At 55.0% G+C, this 23,144-nt stretch overlaps 2 protein-coding genes across 2 annotated transcripts in view; one reads left to right on the forward strand and one right to left on the reverse strand.

The window, feature by feature from the left end:
- CINP (cyclin dependent kinase 2 interacting protein) overlaps positions 1 to 13,089 on the forward strand; it is a 20,037-nt gene extending 6,948 nt beyond the window's left edge. The window contains exons 2-5 of the mRNA XM_029951227.1: positions 2,431 to 2,599; positions 4,255 to 4,384; positions 11,112 to 11,241; positions 12,597 to 13,089. Of these exons, the coding sequence (XP_029807087.1) occupies positions 2,431 to 2,599; positions 4,255 to 4,384; positions 11,112 to 11,241; positions 12,597 to 12,799 (632 nt within the window). The 3' untranslated portion in view covers positions 12,800 to 13,089. The remainder of the gene's footprint in view (positions 1 to 2,430; positions 2,600 to 4,254; positions 4,385 to 11,111; positions 11,242 to 12,596) is intronic.
- A 4,602-nt stretch (positions 13,090 to 17,691) lies between these two features.
- ZNF839 (zinc finger protein 839) overlaps positions 17,692 to 23,144 on the reverse strand; it is a 14,383-nt gene continuing 8,930 nt past the window's right edge. The window contains exons 7-11 of the mRNA XM_029950806.1: positions 23,003 to 23,095; positions 22,222 to 22,371; positions 19,767 to 19,877; positions 19,549 to 19,639; positions 17,692 to 18,616 (exon numbers count right to left, since the gene is read on the reverse strand). Coding sequence (XP_029806666.1) covers positions 17,859 to 18,616; positions 19,549 to 19,639; positions 19,767 to 19,877; positions 22,222 to 22,371; positions 23,003 to 23,095 — 1,203 coding nt within the window. The 3' untranslated portion in view covers positions 17,692 to 17,858. The remainder of the gene's footprint in view (positions 18,617 to 19,548; positions 19,640 to 19,766; positions 19,878 to 22,221; positions 22,372 to 23,002; positions 23,096 to 23,144) is intronic.

A 23,144-nucleotide genomic window follows, 5' to 3' on the forward strand; every position in this document is an offset into this window, starting at 1 on the left:
AGAAAGTCTTTGACCGTAGGTCATAATTCAGCTTTAGTCCTGGGAACATGAGAAATTAGTTTAGCGTTTGGCTCCTCAGAGGCTCTGACTTTTATGGGGCAGGTTTTAATAGGTTTGGGAGAGGAAGAAATGGGGAGAGATTCAGAGAGAAAGGAAGGAGGTTCAGAGAGGGGATTGAATGAGGAAGTGGGGGGCATACGGGAGGTGGGGCCGCAGGGAAGGGGAGGAGGAAGGCTGCCCGGGCTTTGCGCAAGGCAGCCGCCTTGTGCTCGGGGACCAAGAGGCTCAGGAGGCTTTGCCTTCCTTTAATTGTTCCACTTGGTGAATTTGGAATCGGTGCCTATAAAGAGGTGACTTTATTTATTTATTTATTTTTATTTTCTTAGTGTTTATTTCAGAGAGAGCACGTGAGTGGGCAGGGGGCCCAGAGAGAGGGAGACACAGAATCTGAAGCAGCTCCAGGCCCTGAGCTGTCAGCACAGAACCCAATGTGAGGCTTGAACCCACGAATCATGAGATCATGACCTGAGTCGAGGTTGGAAGCTTAACTAACTGAGCCACCCAGATGCCCCTAAAGAGGTGACTTTAGAGTCGTGACTGTTTATAAGCCTTCAGGTGCCCATGAAAATAGGCACCCTGTGTAGGCAGCTTACTCTTAGACTCAGAGCTTTCTCATTAGGTGCTGAGGAAACTTTGGGGAGGTCGAGTTCCCCATCACGGCTGGGGCGCCTGGGTGGCTCCGTCAGTTAAGTGCCTGACTCTTGATCTCAGCTCAGGTCTTGATCTCAGGGTCATGAGTTCAAGCCCTGCATCGGGCCTCATGCTGGGTGTGAAGCCTACTTATAAAAAAAAAAAAAGTACCAAGTGTGATGAGCACGGGGTGAAGAACAGGTTGTCCAGTCACTGTGCTGTCCACCTCAAACTAATGTAATGCCGCGTGTTAAAATATTTGAAAGTAAATAAATAAATACGCCCCTGAAGAGGGAAGAGCTTTTAAACATGGGACCAGCTGGGGTCCCACAGGGAGGACCCTCCTCAGAGTGTAGAGAATCGGGATCCCATTACTCAAAAGCTGAGGTTTGGGAAATGAGCAAGTACTTTAAACTAATCCTGAAAGTCTGAGACTCTCCGAAGGGGTTAGTTCCAGGGCTCCCTCCAGAGGCTCCCAGCCGGCCTGAGGACCGTCGTCCCCTGGGGTCATCTCCGGCCCCCACTCTGCCCACCATGTAATGTTAACTTGTCTTTTTCATATAATTCATTGTCAAGTTGGCTCACGTACAGTGTATACAGTGTGCTCTTGGCTTCAGGGGTAGATTCCCATGATTCATCACTTTCATACAACACCCAGGGCTCATCCCAAGTGCCCTCCTCGCTGCCCATCCCCCATTCCCCCTCCTCCGGCGCCGTCCACCCTCAGTTTGCTCTCTGTTTAAGAGTCTCTTGTTTGCCTCCCTCCCTCTCTGTTTACAACTATTTTTCCCCTCCCCCTCCCCCTCCCCCATGGTCTTCTGTTAACTTTCTCAAGTTCCACATACGAGTGAGAACACACGATCTCTCTCCTTATTTCATCAGCATAACACCCTCCAGTGCCATCCACGCTGCTGCAAATGGCAGGATTGCATTCTTTCTCATTGCCAGGTCGTGTTCCATCGTGTATATAAACCACATCTTCTTTCTCCGTTCATCAGTTGATGGACATTTAGGCCCTTTCTTTTATTGAAAGTGCTGCTATAAATATTGGGGTACATGTGAGTAATGTTAACTTTAAACAGAGCAAAGAATCATTTTTCGTTAAAAAAATCACTTTTTTATTCAGAAAACAAAGGAATGACAATTCAGGACAAGCAAGCCATGGTGAATTTTAGGCAAGTCAGAAGAGACAGAGGGAAGGTCATCTGTTTTTTTTTTTTCTATGTTTATTTATTTTTGAGGGAGAGGGAGAGACTGAGCACAAATGGGGGAGGGGCGAGAGAGGGAGACACAGAATCTGAAGCAGCTCCAGGCTCCGAGCTGTCAGCACAGAGCTCCACGCAGGGCTCGAACCCAGGAACCGTGAGATCATGACCTGAGCCGAAGTCACTTAACCGACGGAGCCCCCAGGCGCCCCGGGAAGGTCAGCCTTCATTAGGTTCTAGGCGAAAGTGGGAGTGCGGAACGGAGGTTCCTTGCAGAAGAACAGTGTTTGTGCTGTAGTGGTTCCTCATCGGCTGCAAGTGGTGGTTGATACATTGTTGCTGGAACTTTCTCTTGAAAGCAGATAATGAGATTCCTATGTGAAGAATACTCTCCCTTATCATCATAATTCTGATCTTCCTTCTTCCTGCTGCGGGAGAGCTCGTCTCTCACAGCCTCCCGACCCCATTTTAAATGAGGTTCTTTATTTCGTTTCACAAATTTCATGACCATTCTGTTCCTTTTACTCCCTATCAGCAAATACTCTTGGAAGTGCAACGCCCAGAAAACCCGTCTTATCTGTCAGCGCAAGAAAAATTAAGGACAATGCAGCTGATTGGCATAATTTGATCCTGAAGTGGGAAAACCTCAGTGACGCGGGTTTTGCTACTGCAAATAATATTGCCAACCTGAAAATCAGCTTATGGTAAGTGCGTGTGGAGCTCCCCATGCTCTAAGCGCTTCGCTTGGGGAGTCTTCTTTTTTCCTTCTAATTTTCAATGTACTGGTTATTTAATTTTGAGAGACAGAGTGTGAGTGGGGGAGGGGCGGAAAGAGAGGGAGACGGAATCCGAAACAGGTTCCGGGCTCTGTGCTGACAGCTCAGACCTGGGGCTCGAACCCACGAACTGTGAGCTTATGACCTGGGCCAAAGTCAGACGCTTAACCAACTGATCCGCCCAGGCGTCCCCCGTGGGAGTTTTAGGGCGGGAAAGGTAGTCTTTATCAGCATGCATAAAGTAGACTATACCAAGAAGAAGAGCGGGGGATGGAATGATGCACGTAAGCATACACTGTGTGGGTCTCTTTTTAAAGCAGAATTATGCCACACAGCGTTCATGTGAGCTGGTCTGCGAAATCCTTCAAACCCCAGGGTGCGGGTCGCGGGAACCGCTTGCTCCGCCCGTTGGTAGAAGCGCGGGTGACAGCCCGGACTTGCAGGGAGGGTCTGAAGTTTGCGGGGACGGTCTTACGGGGCCGAGCTGACTGGGGGGCCGGAGGCTGTCTCCAGGTAGGGACTGTCTCATGGAGTTAAGTTGCGGGGTGCCCTGCTGGCGTGGAGAACCCCACTCCCATCTTTGGTGACCAGGCATCAGAGGTCAGGTGCAGGATGGGGAGGAGAAGAGACAAAGGAGTGTATTTTTCCTTAGCAGTTTTTTCTTTTCTTTTTTATACGTTTATTATTTTGAGAAAGAGTGGTGAGGGGGCAGAGAGAGAGAGAGAGGGAGAGAGAGAACCCCAAGCAGGCTCTGCACTGTTAGCATGGAGCCTGACACGGGGCTCGAACCCACAGACCATGAGATGGTGACCTGCGCCAAAATCAAGAGTTGGACGTTTATCTGACTGAGCCACCCAGGCGCTCCCCTTAGCAATTCCTTTAAAAAGAAGACAGGAGTCCTAAAAAAACCTGTTAGCAGTGACAATTCTGATTGGGAGATTTGCTTTGTTATTCTTTCCTACGTGTGTATTTTGAATCTCTCAGTTAGGATCCTGTCTTCCTCTGTCACCGTCCCCAGAGCAGAGGTGCGAGTCTCTGGGCCTGGCCTGTCCCTGGCTCTCACCGGTCCCCAGCGCTCGTCGCGCACCCTGGCCCTTTGCTGCTTTTCCCGCCTCTTCCTGCCGAGGCACAGTCGGCAAGAGCGAGTTCTTCCCCCTCCTCAGAGGCGCCTCGGATATCGTCTGTTCTGTCCTTACGTTCGGTTTCTTCCCGGGGGTGTGGCGGCCCCAGTAGGTTAGTTTCACGCCCCACAGGCCACAGGCTTCCGCTGGCCGATCAGCTCCCAGACAGTGCACTCTGGGGACATGGGCATGTCTTTCGTCCTTGGACACCGAGCCCGCCACCCCCCCCCCAGGCCAAGAACACCGCGGGGTGCGTTCAGCTGACTTACTCTGGTGCACAACAGGGGGAGGCGTTCATGGTGGACGCCAGTACCAAGTAAACACAGGTCACAGGGACATGAAACAGCACCCGTGCCGCATGCCTGACCCACTTACGTGGATCTAGCACGTCCTGAGTTGGCCCTGATGACTGAGGGGCCTTTCAGAGTGTCCTGTGTTCCCTGTCTCTTCCGTCCTGTCCAGGAGCGAGGACAAGACAGAGTCACAGAGCAGCAGCCCCGCCTCCGAGGAAAATGCGGGAAGGACGCTTCCGGAACATAGCAAGGAGCTAGAGACGCTGTGTGAGGCGCTGCAGACCACCTTCGAGGCTTTGGTGAGACCCAGAACCACCTGTGATCACTGTCCCCGAATCCCAGGGTGTATCTCGGAAGGTGTGGACGCTGTGGGAGGTGCTCCCGTCTAGACACTTGCTTTCTCCTCCTCCGCCTCCTCCATAGTGTCTTCCTCCTCCCACGCTGAGTCCCCATGCTCCCCAGGATGCTGTCCTAGCCCTTCGTTCTTTCAGCCCTGCGTGATGTCCAGGTCCACCTCACCCCTGTCCAAGGGCTCCACGCAGTAAATATTTTGGGCTTTGTGGACCCTACCACGACTTGTCACCACTAGGCTCAGCCACATAGCGAGGCGCCAAACGAGCCAGAGACGACAGTACAGAGGGGAAAGGCGGCGTAGCTGGGGCGCGGGGGTGCACGAGTGCCTGGCTCGGGGTCCCAAACACACCAGGCTCGGCTGCTCCCTGCTGACAGAGTCCAAAGGCAGAGGGACGAGCAGAGGGGACACAAGTTGGGAGTGTATTTCGGCGAGGCCAGCGCCGGGAAGACTGTGCCCTAGCGTCTCAGAGACCATCTCCAGACTCCTGGGGACACTTGCAGGTTTATATGAGGAAAATGCCGGGCAGAGGGCTGTGGGTGCGTGCAGGTGGGCAGTGAGGGGCAGGTGGCTCGTTGTCCCGTGGTCAGTCACGAGGGGTCCTGCTGGCTCGGGAAGGTCCCTGTTACTCAAGGGGCTAGTTTTGGTTCCCCTCGGGAGATACTTTGTCAGCTGACTCTTTTGCCAACTAAGAGTCTCCTCTCGGGAAAGGAGAACTTAATTGTTCAGAAAGTACAGACTGAGGTCAGAATGGAGATACTTGAAGTCTCTGTCAGCATGGCTGTGTTCCAATAAAACTTTATTTGTGGACACTGAAACTTTAATATCATACCATTTTCACATGTCAGAGAATATTCTTCTTACATTTTCTTTCAACCATTTAAAACTGTAAAACCCATCCTTAGCTCTTGGACCATATTAAAGTACGGTGTGGGCTGGATTTGACCCGTCGGCCCTGGTTTATCACACAAGAGATGCTCTGAAGTGTCTATGTAATGAACTAGTGACTGAGTCCCTACCCGCCCAGTGCCCGCTCCCAAATGCGGACCGCACCTCACTTCCTAGCTGGGCACATACTTGGGTAACTAAAATGGATCGGTGAACACAGGAGATCTTTATCTCTGAACCTTTTCTGATGGAAAGGGTTCTGCTACATAACACGATTCCTTGCCTGTCAAACAGGAACCTGTGCGATATAATTGTCTTTTTTCACGGTACCGCTCGTCCAGCTTTAGGGTGCCGACTATTACAAAGCTGGCGGCTTAAAAGAGGTGCTCAGGAAAGAAACGCTACCCTTTCAAATATCACATCAATTGCAAGTTGTGATACGGTTTCAGAAACAGTGAAAAGAGAAAAGAATGGAGCGCTGAGGACATTTAGGTAACATGGTCTTTTCTTTGTGCTTGAAATCGGTACGCCTGTGAGATGTTTAGGATGCTTGTGGGGCCACACAGCAAACAGTCTCCTGAATGTTTTGGTTTTTGTCACTGTCCTGTCTGCCTTCTCCTCGCCCTGGGTGGTGCTGTGGGGGGACGCAGGTACCCAGACCGGCGTCCGCGACTTGGCGTGGAACCGCGCTCACGGGAAGGATAGGGCTGTGGGCCCGGTGAGATCTGGTTCTCTCCGTCCGTGCTGTGTCCCCGGCAGGCGGGGAATCCGCACAGGCAGCACGAGCCTTCGAAACCTACGACGTAGTAAGTTATGCGAAACTGCCCACTGCCTGGGTGTGTCTGTTGTTCCCAAGTTAACTCATTTGATGAGGGCAAATATCTTTGCTGGAACAAAAAAGTGGGCACACATATTGTTCCTAAAAGAGAAGGAACCGGATGGCTGCGTTCCAGTGTTGACATCACTGAAACAACCGGCATCTGAACAGCCACGAGAGCTAAGCGCGTGGTGCTCGGTCAGGGGCACGTCAGCATGGCTTGTCGTCCCGCTGCGCCCCCACCTCGCTCCAGAGCCTGCTCGTCCCTCGTTCCCTCCTGGTACGAGGATGTCACAGAATCTCAAAGCTCTCTTAGAACGAGAAACATTGCCAACACTCACTAATGTGACTTTTATAAACTGTAAAGCAATCTGAAAGGATTTTGGGGTTTTTTTATGTGGGTTCTTTTTTTTTTTGAGAGACAGAGAAGACAGTGCGAGCAGGGTAGGGTCAGAGAGAGAGGGAGACACAGAATCTGAAGCAGCTCCAGGCTCTGAGCGAGCTGTCAGCACAGAGCCCGATGCGGGGCTCGAACCCATGAGCTGTGAGATCATGACCTGAGCCGAAGCTGGACGCTTAACCAACTGAGCCGCCCAGGTGCCCCAGGATTTAATTTTTTTTTTAATTTTTTTTTAATGTTTTATTTATTTTTGATATATTTTGATAATGAGAGGGGGAGGGGCAGAGAGAGAAGGAGACACAGAACCGGAAGCAGGCTCCAGGCTCTGAGCTGGCTGTCAGCACAGAGCCCGACGTGGGGCTCGAACCCACGAACGTGAGATCTGACCTGAGCCGAAGTCGGAGGCTTGACCAACTGAGCTACCCAGGCGCCCCAGGATTTCGTTTTTAAATGCCACCTGGCTCTTATCAGAGCACGCCTCTTGCCTTCTCATTTAGAGCTGCGTCCGGAGCAGGAGCACGTTAGGGAACGGTTTCGGAAGGGGAGGGCGTGTGCCTTCCATTTCAGGCTCACCAGGAGTGATTGGTTGGTTTTGCTGATCCATCCTTGGTTCTCCCCGTTCTTTTTTTTTAATGTTTATTTATTTTTGAGAGAGACAGAGCATGAGCGGGGAGGAGCAGAGACACAGGGAGACATAGAGTCTGAAGCAGGCTCCAGGCTGTGAGCAAAGAACCCAAATCCTGGCTCGAACTCATGAACCACAAGATCATGACCTGAGCTGAAGTTGGACACTGAACCAACTGAGCCACCCAGGCGCCTCTGGTTCTCCGCATTCTTAAGGGGCAGGCTGGTGCCCCGGGACCCCTTCCTCAGCCCCAGTCACCTGCACTGAGGAGAGGCGGTGTGGGAAGACGGTAGCAGGGAGAGTCAAGGTCCAGAAAAGCCAGCCAGCCGGCTCGATGGACGGAGCAGCAGATGAGAGGGGGAGCGCCTCGCCCTCGGTCCCTGGGACGCGTGGCACAGGCCCCCGTGAAAGTAGTGCTGGGTCGCCTGTGAGCAGGGCATGCGCGTGGTCAGCCGTGTTCCCGAGATCCTGAGATGAAGCCGGACTGTGTCCGGGACAGCCCGGAAACGGTGGGCCCGGCCATCACCGTGGACGGAGGGGCTGAGGATGCGTGTTCCAAGGCCGCTCCGGGGTCTGAGCGGCGCAGGCCGTGGCCCGCAGGAGTGATCGGAGACACTGGAGATTTCGCCCGTGACGGGAGATGGTAGACTCAACAGTCGCCACCAAGACCGGAAGGCTGCCCCAAGGGAAGGAAGCCGTGCGCTGGTGTTCCGGGGAGACCCCCTGGCCCTGGCCGAGCTGGGGCCTCCCCCCAGAGAGCAATGCGGCAGGTCCTGTCCGGAGCCAGGGGCGGCGTGTCCCGTCTCTGGGACTAGATCGGCGCACACATTTCCTCCACTCTTCTGTCTGCCTCCCAGTCTCTGTTAATCCCATGCTCCTTAGGTACTTAACATTTGTCTGTAATACAATGAAAACATTCTAAAAAGATGTTAGCTGAATATGGCTTCTGTCAAAGTCTTTGAGCCTGGGGCGCACCTTCCTTTTCCTACAAAAGGAAGGATTATTCCTACAGAGGCAGTTGTGAGGAGCGGGGAGGGGCACACTGGCCCGAGCCAGTCCCCAGAAAGGGAAGACACGCAGGGTCATGAGTGTCACGGCCAGGCCGGTGGCCTTGGGAAGAGGCAGGCCCCCTGTTCTCCGTGGTCTCCCCAAGCCACAGGGTCCTGGTCCAGTGAATTTATTCTATATGGTTTTTACTAGCACTTTATCTCTTAGGACAGTTTCGGGTTTGCAGAAAGGTTGAGCAGAGTAGGGGTGTTCCCGTAAATGATCCTCAGCCTGCACCGTTTCGAACATCACTGTCCTTCGCTTCAGATTTGTACGCTGCCTACGTCCTAATTAATGAGCCAGGATGGATATGTTGTTAGCAAATGGAGGCTGTAGTCTATTCACATTTCTTTTTGTTTTTTCCCTTTAAGTCCTCTTTCCTTCCCGGAAGCCCTTCCCAGAGGTCCTCATGTCTCCTTAGACTCCACTTGGCTGTGACAGTCTCGCAGACTTCCCTTGTTTTTTAGATTTTTTTAAGTTTATTTATTTATTTTGAGAGAGAGCAAGCAAGGGAAGGGCAGAGAGAATCCCCGCAGGCTCTGCCCCGTCAGCCCAGAGCCCAACGCAGAGCTCAGACTCACGAACTGCGAGGTCACGACCTGAGCCGAGACCAAGAGTCAGGCGCTCGACCGACTGAGCCCCCCAGCGCCCCTTCCCTTGTTGTTTGTGACATTGGCGGTTTGGAGGGGACTGGGCCGCTGCGTTGCAGCTGGACCTCAGCCGGGGTCTGTCTGAGGTCTTTCCCACGATTAGCCTGGGGTTGTGGGTTTTTTAGAGGAACCCGCAGACATGAAGTCCTGTTCTCATCGCATCCTGTCAAGGGCATGGACCGGGACCATGATGCAGTGTGATGGGTGTTGACCTTGATCAGCTGCCTGGGGTGTGGTCGGGTTTCTCCTCTGTAAAACTAAGTCCTCTCCCCGCCCCCTACCCCGTCCTCACTGGCCTCTCTGGAAGGAAGTCACTGTGTCCCCCGCTTGTGAGGAGTGGCAGGTGCTGCCTCACCTCCTGGAGGGCGGAGCTCGTGTGGCTCACGTGGGCCTCGGAGCGCTGTCTCTCTTCCCCCGCCTGTTAATCACTGGATCGAGTATTTCTAGCAGTGTGGACAGCCGCACCGCCCTCTTCTGTGCCTCGAGTTGTTCCTGCTTTGGCCACGAGGGGTTCAGTTGGCTCCTGTGTCCCTTTGACGTGCTTCCAGCACCGTGAGCGGTTGGTTCTGGTTTTTTTGAACCATTCCTTACTCTCCAGCTTTACAAGGTGTTCTGGGCCCATGTTGTGCATTTTCCGCCTCAGTCCTAGGATCTGCCGTTTCTCCAAGGCGCCCTGGTTCCTCTTCCTGGAGGAACCAAGATCTGGGTGCTGGCGGCAGGCGCTGAAATTCTTTGCCCCAGTGAATTTACTCTGGTTTGAAGCGGTTTGGAATTAAGTTCTCATTCTGTGTCCGAAAGCAAAAAGTCAACGTCCTAAGGATGGTAATGTTATTTTTCCAGCTCTCCTCCAGCTTTTAGAGAGAATGGTTTCCAGACTTGGCTGTAAGTGTCTAATGAGTTTGACCTGGCAGAGGCCTTTCCCTAAGCTGGATGGACGTTTTGCAGTTGGTCTGTGGGAGGAGGCGGGCTGAGGTGAGCTGGGAGTGTGGACCGCCGTGCCCTGAAGGCCAGGGTGCCCACCGCACATCTCCCTCGGCTCTGCCAGTGACCACGCCGACCGTGGCACCGCTGCCGTAGCGTCAGGCCCCTGGGATTGTCCTCGCTCACTCTCCTGATCGTTTATAAGCTTTTCTTTGAATTGGGTGCAACAGGGGCGCTGCAGGACACAGAGAACACGGGACGGCAGGACCAGAGCCGCGGCAGGGGAAGCGTGGTGTGGGGGCTGGCCTTGGCCTTCCCTAGTTCAGAGCCCTGAGAGTCGCCCCCGCTGTAATGCAGAAATGCCGAGTCCTACCTCTTGGGGTTGGGCCAAGTGAAATATCGAACCTAAAAAGACTGGGGATGGAGTGTCATCCTTTGAAAATTAATGGCAGCAAAACTCAGTCCGCACCACTTTGGGTGTGACTGGAGGGTGGCTGAGGGCCAAGTGCAAGGAATTACGCTGTGGGTGATTTATGTATCTGTTCGTATTTACTCGTATGCACACAGAGGTACATGCAGGTGGGAGTTAGCCTGAAATCTCCGTTGCTTCGCCGCCTCACCTGACAGACCCTGACGTAGCACCAGCCGGGTGCTTCACACATGAACTTGGTCCTCCTCACCGCCGGGAGAGGCGGGCCCTTTGTCAGCGCCCTGTGCTGGCTCAGCTGAGCAGTGTGACAGGCCAGTATCCACGGCCACTGCCCTGCACATGAGCAGTGCGAGGGCTTCCCGCAGAGCCCCCCACCCCCAACCCGAGGCACCGTCAATGTCAAGTTCTCGCCATTTCCTTCCTGTGGGGAGTGTGCAGGGTCATGATCACCATTTCACAAAGAAGGATACTGAGCCTCAAGGTTTCAGTGAACTCAAAGGCAGTTAATAAAAGTCAGAAATAAACTCATTTAATGCCTTTTCTCCTCTCGTTCCATAAAAGCAGAGCCTGACTTGTGATTCCTCCAGCTCTCTGGTGCTGAGAAAAAATTCGTGCCTTCAGAAATCTTAGCAAAGTGGGACTGAGCAAGCTTTCTCCTTCCAGCACCGGAAATCCGGGGTTTACTTCAGAAGTCATCCAAATTAATGAAATTGTAACAGCTGTCTGCCTCCATCTCCCTGGAAATTTGCTGAATGTGGAGTTACCAGTGTTGAGTTGTTGGACTTTGGGGTTCAACAGACTTATACTTCTTAGCTTGGAAATCTGATAGTTATTGGATCTGAGACTAGCGTAGATTTCAGATAATGTTCTCACATTCCCAATTAATATCTTTTCAGGCCAAAATACAGATGAAAATGGAAAAGCTGTCTTCGACTACCAAGGGAATTTGTGAACTAGAAAACTACCATTATGGGGACGAGAGACAGCGGCCTCCCCTGTTTCACACGTGGCCCACAGCCCATTTTTGTAAGTACTTTCTGTGTTGGTTCTCAGGAGTAGAAATTATGAGAGTATTTGTGTTATTTAGATCTGGTACTTGAAGAGGCTGGCAGGCTTTGAAATTCAGTTCGAGAGGATCCCTCAGAAGGGAAGGAGATTGGGAGCATCCGAAAGTGGGCATCTTCTCGGCTCCAATACTCGGCAAAGAATGTTAAACATAATCAGAGATGCGTGAAGCCAGTTGCCCTGTTTAGCCCTTTAAAACTAATAGGTCGAGGCACTCAGCTGGCTTAGTCAGTAGAGTATGAGACTCTTTTTTGTTTGTTTGTTTTTATTTATTTTTGAGAGACAGAGAGAGATAGCGTGAGCAGGGGAGGGTCAGAGAGAGAGAGGGAGACACAGAATGGGAAGCAGGCTCCAGGCTCTGAGCTGTCAGCACAGAGCCCGACACGGGGCTCGAACCCACGAACCATGAGATCATGACCTGAGCCGAAGACGGATGCTCAACCGACTGAGCCCCCAGGCGCCCCGAGTATGAGACTCTTGATCTTCGGGTTCTGAGTTCAAGCCCCACGTTGGGCATAGAGATTACTTAATAAAAAAATAAATAGCCTTTACAAAAAAAAAAAAAAAAAATGGGTAGAACGAATTCCACGTCCTCTGAAGAGGCAGAATTTTTTTCGTTTGTAAAAAAGAAAGAGTTTTTTGGGTTTTATTTTAATTGAAAGATAAATGGCAGGGCACATGGGCGGCTCAGTTGGTTGAACATCTGACTGTCGACTTCGCCTCAGGTCATGATCTCATGCTTTGAGATATTGAACCGCGTGTGGGACTCCGTGCTGGCAGCATGGAGCCTGCTTGGGGTTCCCTCCCTCCCTTTCTGCCCCTCCTGTGCGTGCACGTGTGGTCTTTCTCAAAATGAATCCATAAACTTAAAGAAATTAAAATAAAATAAAAGATAAACTGAGGTCAGTTCAGCCAACCCCATGGAAGAAGACGGCTGGGAACATGGCGTCCACTACTTACATAAGTTCTATGAGATCAGACTTACCTTTAGCTTTGTTAGTTCGAAAGAAGGGCCTGGCCGTGCGATGCCAATCTAAATGAGGAAGAAAAGGGTAAAACCATTTACCTGTGTTACTGGAATATTATCAGTTTGAGGCGAATCTCCTCGTCATCCTCGCCGGTAGCGAAGAGCTGAGCAGAAAAGGTTACACTTGCTTGTTCATCTCGTGAACCTCATCACGCTCTCCGATCCGGCTCATCTGCACGAGCCGGGCGATGAACACCCGCACGGCCCTCCCTTGTCTCGGGGCTGCTGCCGAGTCTGGGCAGGCCTTGCGCGCGTGTCTGCTGCTCAGGGAGACAGACGTCTGTTTCAGATGAGGTTTCCCGCAAGCTGTCCGACATGTACCGGAAGGAGCTTCTCCTGAAACGCACCGTCACCGAAGAGCTCGCTCACGCAGCAGACCGCGACCTCGCCCTGAGCTACTTGTCAATGTGGCTGCACCAGCCCTACGTGGAGGCCGACAGCAGGCTGCTTCTGGAGAGCATGCTGCTCGAAACGGGGCACCGAGCCCTGTGACCTGGCCTGGGCCTCCCGGCTCCGGACCCCGGGCTGCCTGTGTGGCCGCCACGGTGGACGGTCTTTCATGGAGGACCCGGCGCCGCACCCCCGGATCGTCTGCTGGGCTGTGGTGCGGCCACCCGCCGGCCTCAGGCTCTGCCAGATCGGATCGTTTCTGCAGCTCCCCAGGGCCTCTCCAGACACCGCATCGCTGCGAGCCGTCCGCCACTCAACGTGCACCCATGGTCAGTCTGTCACCCGGGAGGACTTCCACAGGAAATAAAGGAGTTCCTCCACAAAATGACTGAGTGATCTTGTTTTTGTGAATTAGGTGTGTTTTATATCGTACTTGTGTAGAAAAACCCCTGGGTTAGTATTTTTACTTTGTACCTCTGTATTATTTAAATATTTATGACACTGCGTTAGTTTTACAATCACAACTAATGGTTAGGATATCATAGAGCTGGGGCGCCTTGGAGGTTCAGTCAGTTAAACGTCCAACTTCGGCTGAGGTCATGATCTCATGGTCCGTGGGTTCGAGTCCCGCATCAGGCTCTGTGCTGACAGCTCAAAGCCTAGAGCTGCTTTGGATTCTGTGTCTCCTCTCTCTGCCCCTCCCCCAGTCACACTCTGTTTCTCTCTCAAAATAAACATTTTAAAAAAGAAGAACCTGCTCTCTGCCCTTGTGGTACTTACTAAAGTCTAACGACCGACCATGCAGTAGCCCCTCAGACATCTCGAAGTCTGGAAGCCACACGGTGAGTGTCCGGCCTCGATGGTCTGCTCCCGGCTGTCCTCCTCCGTGGGAAGTGGGCTGAGCGGGCCAGGCCCTGGAGGCACGAGGTCCAGCAGCAGCCAGTTTTATATCTCGGGGGGACTTACAAAGTAAATGCTCGCTGGGGCGCCTGGAGCACGTGCCACTCTCCATCTCAGGGGCACGGCCTCAGGCGGCGTCATGTTGGGCATGGAGCCTGCTTTTTAATAATTTTTTTTTAAATGCTCTTCAGAGGAGCCATTGAAGGACTTAATACTGTGAGCAGGCCTTTCTAGAACATTCCATGGGTTCTGGATGCTGCATCCCCAGACATCCAAGTAGCCCAGGAGAGCTAATAGAAAGTTGACGTTGCTAATGACAGACACGAAAGAGCTCAGCGATGAGCAAATCATGTGGCGGCCCCGGCCCAGAGATCGCTCAGGAAACAGGTGGCATCAAATTAAAGGAAGACCCCTCTGGCTGTTAAATTTGCTCAGTTCTGCAGTCACCACAGGGCAATGAAGTTGCCAGAGAGCCGATAGCAGACTTCGAACCCAGGACATGGTTCACACAGGCCTCCGCCTCCAGATTCCTTGCCGGATAATGAAGGGGTGTGACAAGGGCAAGTCCACAGAATTCAAGAGCGGGGACCAGGGAGGGGCTTCAGGACGAGGTCAAGCACATATAAGTAAAACAAACAAAAAAAAGACACCATCCAGGAAGCACAAAAGCTGATACAAGAGCGTCAAAGTAGTCCCAGCCTCCCACACAGCTCAGCTCTGAGTGACACCTGCATGTCATAAACAGGGTGGCCCTGCAGCCCACCCGCCCAGCTCACGCAGCATTCCCCTTGCAGCCGGCTGAGACCACATGGCTAGTGGCCTGACCTCTCCTGCAATTCCTTCCCTCGGGGTGGCCACTGGCCACGTGTGCCACATGCCTGTCCCCCCGGCCCCCCACTTGGCGGTGACGAGACCGAGCCCTCCCCCTAGCCGTGAGTGACGCTGCGTGGGCAGAAGGCACATGCCTCTGTTTTCAGCTGCCAGGTTTTAGAACTGTGCCTACTGCCTCTCCTGACCCGCCACAGCGTGGGCTTCTGGGAGAAGGGCCTGGCCGAGACGCCGGCTGTCCCTCACCAGTTGTCCTCTGCTTCCTGTGACTCTTCATGGGTGTGCGGCTACCAGTTCAGGGGTCGGTGTCAGAACCTCCTCCGCCAAGAACTTCTTTGCTCAGTCCCCATGACTGGGATGCGTGCAATGACCAGATCATGGTTCTTTTTTGTTGTTGTTTTGTTTTTTATTTATTTTTGAGAGACAGGGAAAGACAGCATGAGCAGGGGAGGGGCAGAGAGAGGGAGATACAGAATCTGAAACAGGCTCCAGGCTCTGAGCTGTCAGCACAGAGCCCGACGCAGGGCTCGAACCCACGCACCGTGAGATCATGACCTGAGTTGAAGGTGGACGCTTAACCAACTGAGCCACCCAGGTGCCCCCAGATCATGGTTCTTAACAGTTGTGTGAGGGGCGCCTGGGGGGCTCAGTCAGGTGAGCGTCTGACTTCAGCTCACATCATGATTTCACGGTTGTGAGTTCGAGCCCCGGGTCGGGCTCAGTGCTGACAGCATGGAGCCTGCTTGAGAGTCTCTTTCTGCCCTTCCCCCACTCTTTCTCTCTTGCGCTCTCTCTCTCTAAATAAGCTTTTAAAAATAAATAAGTAAAAAATAAAAAATAGCAAAAAGAAAGAAAGAAAAAAGAAAGCCACTAAGCAAATGAAAAACCCCAAGGCCGCTCTCTCTAGGAAAAATGGAAGCTTACAGGAAAGTCCGTGTCATCCTAGCGCATCGCCAGACTCAGCAGCGAGAGCATTTATACTTCAATGTAAGCATTAAATGTGGACTGAATACTAACTTGTGACACAGGGACGCTGCGGGGGGGGGGGCAGGGCATGCAACTCTGTCCCGTGTCTCCCAGTGAAATAGTCCCTGGATACCATCTGACGTGAATAAGTCAGGAAAGCTTCGAGAGAGACGTAATTTAGCCACACGGAGGCGAGTCACCAGAAAGGAGAACGTGCTCGTCTTGGCTGAAGGGGCAGAGGGCTGAGGCCGGGCCAGCAGCGCTTGGCATGGGCCTTCTGGCAGCTTTGGGCATCTCAAGCTGTGCCCTCCCCAGATGAGAATAGACGTTACTCTTTAAAATGTAGACCTCAGAGGACATCAAAGACCGGCTCCGCCTCGGCCCCTCGTCTGGTTCAGCGCTCCCCACTCCCCCCACTCCCGTGACCCCTGGGGAGGCCAACGCGGAAGAGCCTGGCAAGGGGGAGAGGGGGGAGCTGCAGGGCCCTTGGGCTGTCCAGGGAACAGAGAACAAAGGGACCTTCTTCCACTGCATTTCGTAATAACAGTAGTTGAGCAGGGACTTGTAGGTCCCTGCACTGCAAACACGCGTCCTCACTGAGGATTCACACCGGCCCCAAGTCCCTTGGGCGGTACCTGTGCCTGAACCTGCGATCTGACACCCCTTCACTCCTGCCCCTAATCTGAGCATCTCAAATTAGAAGTACTATGTATCCAAAAGAAAATTCTTTACGAGAAAAGGAAACTTCCATTTGTTTTCTATGGAATAAGGTCAAGTCTGCTGATGTAGTGCTGTGGTGTAGACGCTGTTTACACATCGGCCCGTTTGGGGGCCTTGCGAACGCTGCCCTGGCAGGTACGGCACAGGTGCCCCAGAGCCAAGGCCTGTCGGTCCCTCAACGGAGCACAACCAGCACGTCAAATTAATGAGCATCCTGGGGGACCCGGGTGGCTCAGGCCACGTCCTCAAGGCTTGTGGGTTTGAGCCCCGCATCACGCTCTCCGCTGACAGCACAGAGCCTGCTTCAGATCCTGTCTCCCTCTCTGCCTTCCCACCCGCCACGCCCGGTTTCTCTCTTTCTCTCTCAAAATAAATAAACTTAAAAAAAATCTAATGAGCATACTGCCAGGGACCCCTGTGTTCCCAGCTCTGTTCAGCAGAACAGAACTAACTTCATTAGTTAAATTCACTACCTACTTATAGTAGCACATCCACAAGGGTGAAATTAATGTCCTAGAAATTGAAATCTCTATTTAAAGGGCCTGGGTCCAGAGAATGGACCATGGGGCCAGATTTGACCCTGTTGCATCAGTTGCCTGATGAGGGTTATGAATGATCCCCAGGCAGGAGGCTCAGGCCTCACTCCCAGATCCAGGCTCAGGCCTCACTCCGGGATCCAGGCTCAGGCCTCACTCCAGGGTCCAGGCTCAGGCCTCACTCTGGGATCCAGGCTCAGGCCTCACTCCGGGGTCCAGGCTCAGGCCTCACTCGGGGGTCCAGGCTCAGGCCTCACTCCCGGATCCAGGCTCAGGCCTCACTCCTGGATCCAGGCTCAGGCCTCACTCCGGGGTCCAGGCTCAGTCCTCACTCCGGGATCCAGACTCAGGCTTCACTCCGGGATCCAGGCTCAGGCTTCACTCTGGGATCCTGAGAAATGCCGGAGTCTGCAGGACGTACTGTGCCTTGCTGCATCCTGGGATGCCGCCATCCCGCTGTTGAACCTGAACCGACTCTGAGATCAAGTGAGAGGACAGGAAAATGGCTGAGGGTGAAGCCATCGTCTGCGCAGCAGGGCCGGGAAGGAGCGGGGGGGGGGGGGGGACAGCCCAGGTGCCCAGCTCTGCCTGCTCGGGGCACCTCCTGACAGTCTCTCTGGGGGAGAGGACACCTGCACTGTCTGAAGGTGGACAAATCACCTTCCCTTCCCCTCCCAGTAACAAAGCTGAGGAAGACATTTGAAAGAGGAGAGACCCTGACAGGTGACTTTCTGAGGGAGAAGACTGGGGCTCTGACTCAGCTGCACCCCCTCGGGCAGAAAGGACTTTCTTTCCTACTTTCTGGGGGTGGGGGCAAGGTGGCTACCTTAGATCTTTAATAAACCCAGAATTGGTGGGAAGGCAGCCTATCACCAAGGAGAGAAGGGGACGCGGTTCTGGGGGAGCAAGGCGGACAAGCCACAGCGCCCTGGTGCTGACTGTGGGTCGCCTCTGAGGACTCGCCGAGTCACGGGAGTTCGTTACCGGGTAACCGCTGCCGTCAGCGCGAAGGCGAGCAAGACACAGGGAAGGGCGGGCAGCCAGCCAAGTACAAAGACATCATTCTTTATAAATAAGATGTTCATCTGTGTCAGTATCCACAATAGAAAAATACATATCACTTCATATAGACCTTCTTTGGATAAAACGCACTCCCGGCCAGGCCTGGGGTCCGACTCCGCTTCACTGGGAGGGCTCTGCCCCCGTGGCTTCTAGAGGAAACCCCGCCGGGCAGGCCCCGCCGCACCAGCCGCCGTGACAGTGTCTTCCTCCCCGGGCACCACGGAACTCGGATGGGGCAAGATAAAGCCGCCGGAGGAGTGAATAAATATCTGCCCCCGTCCCTGAGACAAAGATTCACGGCACCCAGTGGTAATTTCAGAAGCTACAGCTTCGCCAGCGCCAGCAACGCTCTCCAGTTCTCTCCGGTCGGCACATGCCTCGGGCCCGGGGGAGAGGTGGCCCACGTCCCTTGCAAGGCTTCCCTGGCCCCCGTCGGTGGGCAGCGACCCAGCCTGGCCCGGCGGAGACCCCGGCTCGGGCACGGTCCCGGGGACGCAGGCAGCGGACAGAGCCCCGTCCGGCGGGAGGCCGGCAGCCTCCGGGAGCAGGCCGTCGCCGGGGCGGGACGTCCATCGGGAGCCGTGCCTCTCGAGGCCTCCAGGCCCGGAAGGCAGCAGGGATGCCGCCCCTCCAGGGCACATCAGGGTGCCGCAGAGAGCCCCGCTGCCCGGGCCGTCCCCACTTCCGTCCCAGTCCTCGGAGTGTTCCTGGGCCTTCTCTCCGGGGAGGGCTGGCGCCCGCCCCTGTGTCCGCATCCTGGGCTCTCCGAACTGAGGACCCGGACTCGGCCCGCTGGCGCCTTCCCACACGACAGCAGGAGCCCCACACTCACTCCTGGCCTCCGGGTCGGCAGACGCTCGCAGCCGCTGGCCTGCAGGGCCAGAACCCGGCGCCGAGCGGGCAAGACCTAAACAGTAGAAGAAAAGCAGGTAAGTGGACGCACGGCGGTGGGGCCTGCTCCCTGCGCTCGCCGCCCCAAACCAGCTCGTGCAGATTAACGTCCTGGCGGAGCACGCGGGGCCGTAAGGTCGCCTTGCCTCGTGGGGCTGGCGGCTTCCAGGTGTAGATGAAGGTCAGGGGCGACACTGACCCGTCAGGGGAGGGGAGCGGCGTGGCCCGCAGGGGCCTGGGCTGTCACTGCTCCCCCTGAATAACCCGCCCTCCCCTGCGGTGGAATTCAGTCGTAAGCACCACGGAGAAGCCTCTACACCGGAGGCTCCAGCTGCTATGGGGCAGCTCCGGGAGCGCTGCGGGTGCAGTGTCTCGTTGAGAGGCTCTGGCCGGAACAGAATAAAAACCAGGGGCGCCTGGGGGGCTCGGTCGGTTAAGCGTCTGACTTCAGCTCTGGTCATGGTCTCACAGTCTGTGGGTTTGAGCCCTGCGTCAGGCTCTGTGCTGACAGCTCGGAACCTGGAGCTGCTTCCGATTCTGTGTCTCCCTCTCCCTCTGACCCTCCCTGGCTGTGTTCTGTCTGTCTCTCTCTCTCTCAAAAATAAACATAAAAATTTTAAAACCCAGAGGAGGGCTTGTTTCCAGTGTTAGACCCCAGCTGGCACCTGCAGCCAGATCTCACGAAAGCCAAGCCCCAGACATGGCATGTCCTTGGGCCTCCAGACAGCAAGCCCCTCACTGCACGGGGTGGCTCTTCATTCCAGTAAGGGATTCGAGAGAGCCTCACAGACCTCCAGCCTCCCAGGGGATGAGAGAGACCCACGGGGCCCTGGGAGGTGCGGATAAAACCCATGAGAAGCCAGGTTCTCTTGGATCTGGCCCCAGGGGCACCAGGCCGCGAGCAGCAGGCCTCGGAGGCACAGGGCCACCCCACAGGGCGCACTTTACCCTCGTTGGCCGCTGGGGCTCCGCGGCCGGTGTCCTGGGGCGGAGCATCTCTTCTGGTCCTCTTCACCCAGGCAGGTGCCACCTCCGCCAGCTAGGGAGAGGACAGGTGGGGGGCTGAGCCCAGGAAGGGGCGGCCGAGCCCGGCCCTCCCGACTGCAGCGCCGCAGACTGGAGCCACAGCCCTAAGACCCCTGCACCCCCGCCGATGGGCCACCCACCTCGTTCGCCCGCTTCTGCCCGGTCGCCCCCAGCTCGGCCCGGCCCGGGACGCACTCCCGACACGTTTCCTGTTTCCTTAGGAACTCGGTGATTCCTAAAGACTCGGCCACCTGAGGAGGGAGGGCGACAGAGCGAGGCTGCGCTCAGCGGCCCAGCGACAGCACTGAAGGACCGAGGCGCGTCAGGGCCGCCCCTTCGCACGGAGAGGGGCCGCCAGGACGACGGGGAAACACGGACACACACAAGTTCAGTGGAGCCGCTGGGGAGAACCAGAAGGTTCTGTGGTAGCACGGCGCTGACGCAGACCCCAGAGCCTTCCTTAAAACATTCGCGGCGGTGGCGGAAGTCTGCCGGCCTCAGACGCCAGGACGACTGCTTGCTTGTTACTCCTCCTGTTTTGACTTCGCTCTGGAACCGGCAGAAACCACCCCCCACCGCCCCGTTCCAGAACAAGATGTCCTTTTCCAAGCAATGGAGAGGGAAAGGAAAAGGGTCTGGGAGCCTGAGGGCCACGGCAGGCCCTGGCTTCTGTGCTCCTGGAAACTTCCAGGCCCTGTGAGGGGACTGCAGCTGCCCTGGGGGTGCTGTGAAGGGACAGCAGTCCCGTGTACAGTGAACCCAAGAAGGGGTCACAGAGCAGGAGGGGAAAAGGCAAGGAGGGAGGGGCCACAGATCAAGATTGGAGCAGAGGACAACCCCTCAAGTTCAGTGCCTCCCAGCTGCCTGTGTCCCCTGCAGGCCAAGCCCGTCTGTGCCCCTAGGAGGCTGGGGCTCTGCCTGAACTGCCTGCAAGGGGGGGGGTCCCGATGGGCGACGGTGGGGGGGGGCCAGAGCACCCTGCGTCTCCAGTCCCCCGGCGGCGGGAGGACGCCCACACCTGCCTGCCGGGCTCACAGCTTGAGAAACAGTGACTCTTGGGGCACGTGGGTGGCTCAGCTTGGTGACTCCTGATTTCGGCTCAGGTTGTGATCTCACGGTTCGTGGGTTCGAGCCCCACGTCGAGCTCTGTGCGGATGGCACGGAGCCCATCTGCGATTCTCTCTCTCCCTCTCTCTGCCCCTCCTCCGCTGACACACTCTCTCTCTCTCTCAAAATAAATAAACTTTAATAAATAAATAAATAAATGTTGCTTTTGTATAAAACTAATGACCAAGGCCCCCACCCCACCCTCACCCCCAAACAAAAACAAAACCACCCTTGTCCTGTTAGAGCGTGGATCAAGACTTCTTGCTGCGAAGTGACCTAGTCTGTGTGACACTAATCCTAAGGAGGGGGCGGGGCCGACCCACGACCTGGTCAATGGAATCTTAAGAGCAGCTGAAGTACTGTGGCCAGTGTCCCTTACTTCAGGCTCCCGGTGGGGCTTGGCCTCAGGCAGCACGCCCTGAGGGCACAGCCCACCCTGATGGGAACCAAAACCACCCCCTCCAGCTGTAAGGACTGCCCTGAGCCAACCAGACCCCTCCCATGATCGACCCCAACACAATGACCGCTTCCACCTTCACTGCCTGCCTGCAGGTTCCCGCCCCCCCCAGCCCCCCATATTTTTATATAAACCTGCAAGTATTCTCAGTAGTTTGGAGAGACCCTGGTGTGCCTGGGCTGCCGCTGGCGAGTATGTTTCTGACTAATCAGGCATTACTCAGAAGCATGGCATCACTCTGCGCGCCATTTCACGGTGGGCCTGGGACCTGGGGGCCTGGCCAGCGTGGACCCTGAGTGATGCGGCCACGCGGGGCACCCTAGGCCCTGCGAAGGTTTTATCCAGAACAAGAAAACCACGTCAGTTCAAAACAGATTTCCACCCAGGACCAGAGGAGACTTGGGGGAGACAATGGCCGTGGGATGAGAATTCTGTCTAAACAGCCATGGACAGGACGTATGAGCCCTGGTCACCGTCCCCCAGCCCCCAGCAAGCACCGCAGTCATCACTGAGTGAGACTATTCTGGAACTTTCAAGGTTCAGTCAGCCCGTCCGCATTCCTGAGCTTCCTGAAACAAGCACCGTTTGCTTTTATACTAAAAAAGTGTCGGGGCCCCGGGGGACTCGGTCAGTTAAGCTTCCAACTCTTGATTTCGGCTCAGGTCATGAAGTCATGGGCCATAAGTTCGAGCCCCACCTTCTGCTTGGGATTCTCTCTCTCTGCCCCTCCCACACGCATTCTCTCTCTCTCTCAAAATAAACTTAAAAAAAAAAGTCACTTGGTGGGAAAAAGCGCTGACAGGAAGTGGACTGTGAGGACGTCACTACTGAGAACATGCCCCTTGGGGACGCCCGGCGGGCTCGCTCAGTGAAGTGAGCAACTCCTGGCCTCAGGGTCATGAGTTCGAGCCCTGCATTGGGCACAGAGATTACTTTAAAAAATAACTAAAAATAAAAACATTCTCCTCTCTAAGTGGATAACCTTTTAACAAATCTAAAGGCAAAACTTTTTTCCCAGGTACGACTGTTACCTTATTGTTGCTTATTTCCAGAGGCTCCTGGGAACACAGACCAGAACCACTGAGGTAATCTTGACACATCTTCTTAACCCTTTTATGCAACTCTTCAAATTCCTTATACACAGCGGGGAACAGAGGTTTTGCTAGATGACCTGTCTGAACCTTTGTGAAGACACAGGTGACAAGAAACGTTTAAAGCAGAGGCAACGAAATGTCAAGTACAGGAGCATGGGGGGGGGGGAGGACACGAGCTTGTCAGGGGGTCCGCGGTCTGTCGTCCCCCCAGCTCCCCAGTGGGAGCCCACGTGTGCCCAGTGTGCACAGCGGGGACACTGATGGGCACAGAGCAGACCAGGGTGACAGCCGCAGGGGGACCATGGGCCAGAGCTCCGAAGAAGGGGTGGCCGGGGGAGCAGAGGGAAGCCGGAAAGGTCCAGGGACGGGCCAGCAGGCAGAGGGGCCAGGCCTTCACCCCTCGGGCCGCTGTGCTGGTGCCGCCCCGTCAGAGCGGGCTTCCCGGGGACGAGGTGCCCGAGAGGAAGGTGATGGCGGCCGTGGGCAGGCCCTGGCTTGCTGCCACCACCACCCTGCCTCCCGCACCACGCTAAGACAGGCAAGGGGGCCTCAAGCAGCCTCTGAGGGAGCTGGCCGCACAGGCTCCAGCGGGCCAGCAGGCGCCCCTCAGCCCTGCCCTGGAGGAGGGCCTGGCTCCTCCTAAAACAAACGTGAAGGGTGTCTTTCTAAATAACTTCCGATCAGCCCAGCGTCCTTCAGAAACGCTCAGAAGACTCACCTTCATCAGAAGAAACTCGTACACGGTCACCACCTGAGCCAGCTGAGGCAGCACCAAGTCCACTAGGGCCTCTCGGTCACACTGGTGGAGAAACTGCCAGAAGACAGTATTTAACAGCTTCGAACGCCCAAAACAATCTCCC

This window comes from Suricata suricatta, chromosome 9 (assembly GCF_006229205.1).
Source record: "Suricata suricatta isolate VVHF042 chromosome 9, meerkat_22Aug2017_6uvM2_HiC, whole genome shotgun sequence".
NCBI lineage: Eukaryota > Metazoa > Chordata > Mammalia > Carnivora > Herpestidae > Suricata > Suricata suricatta.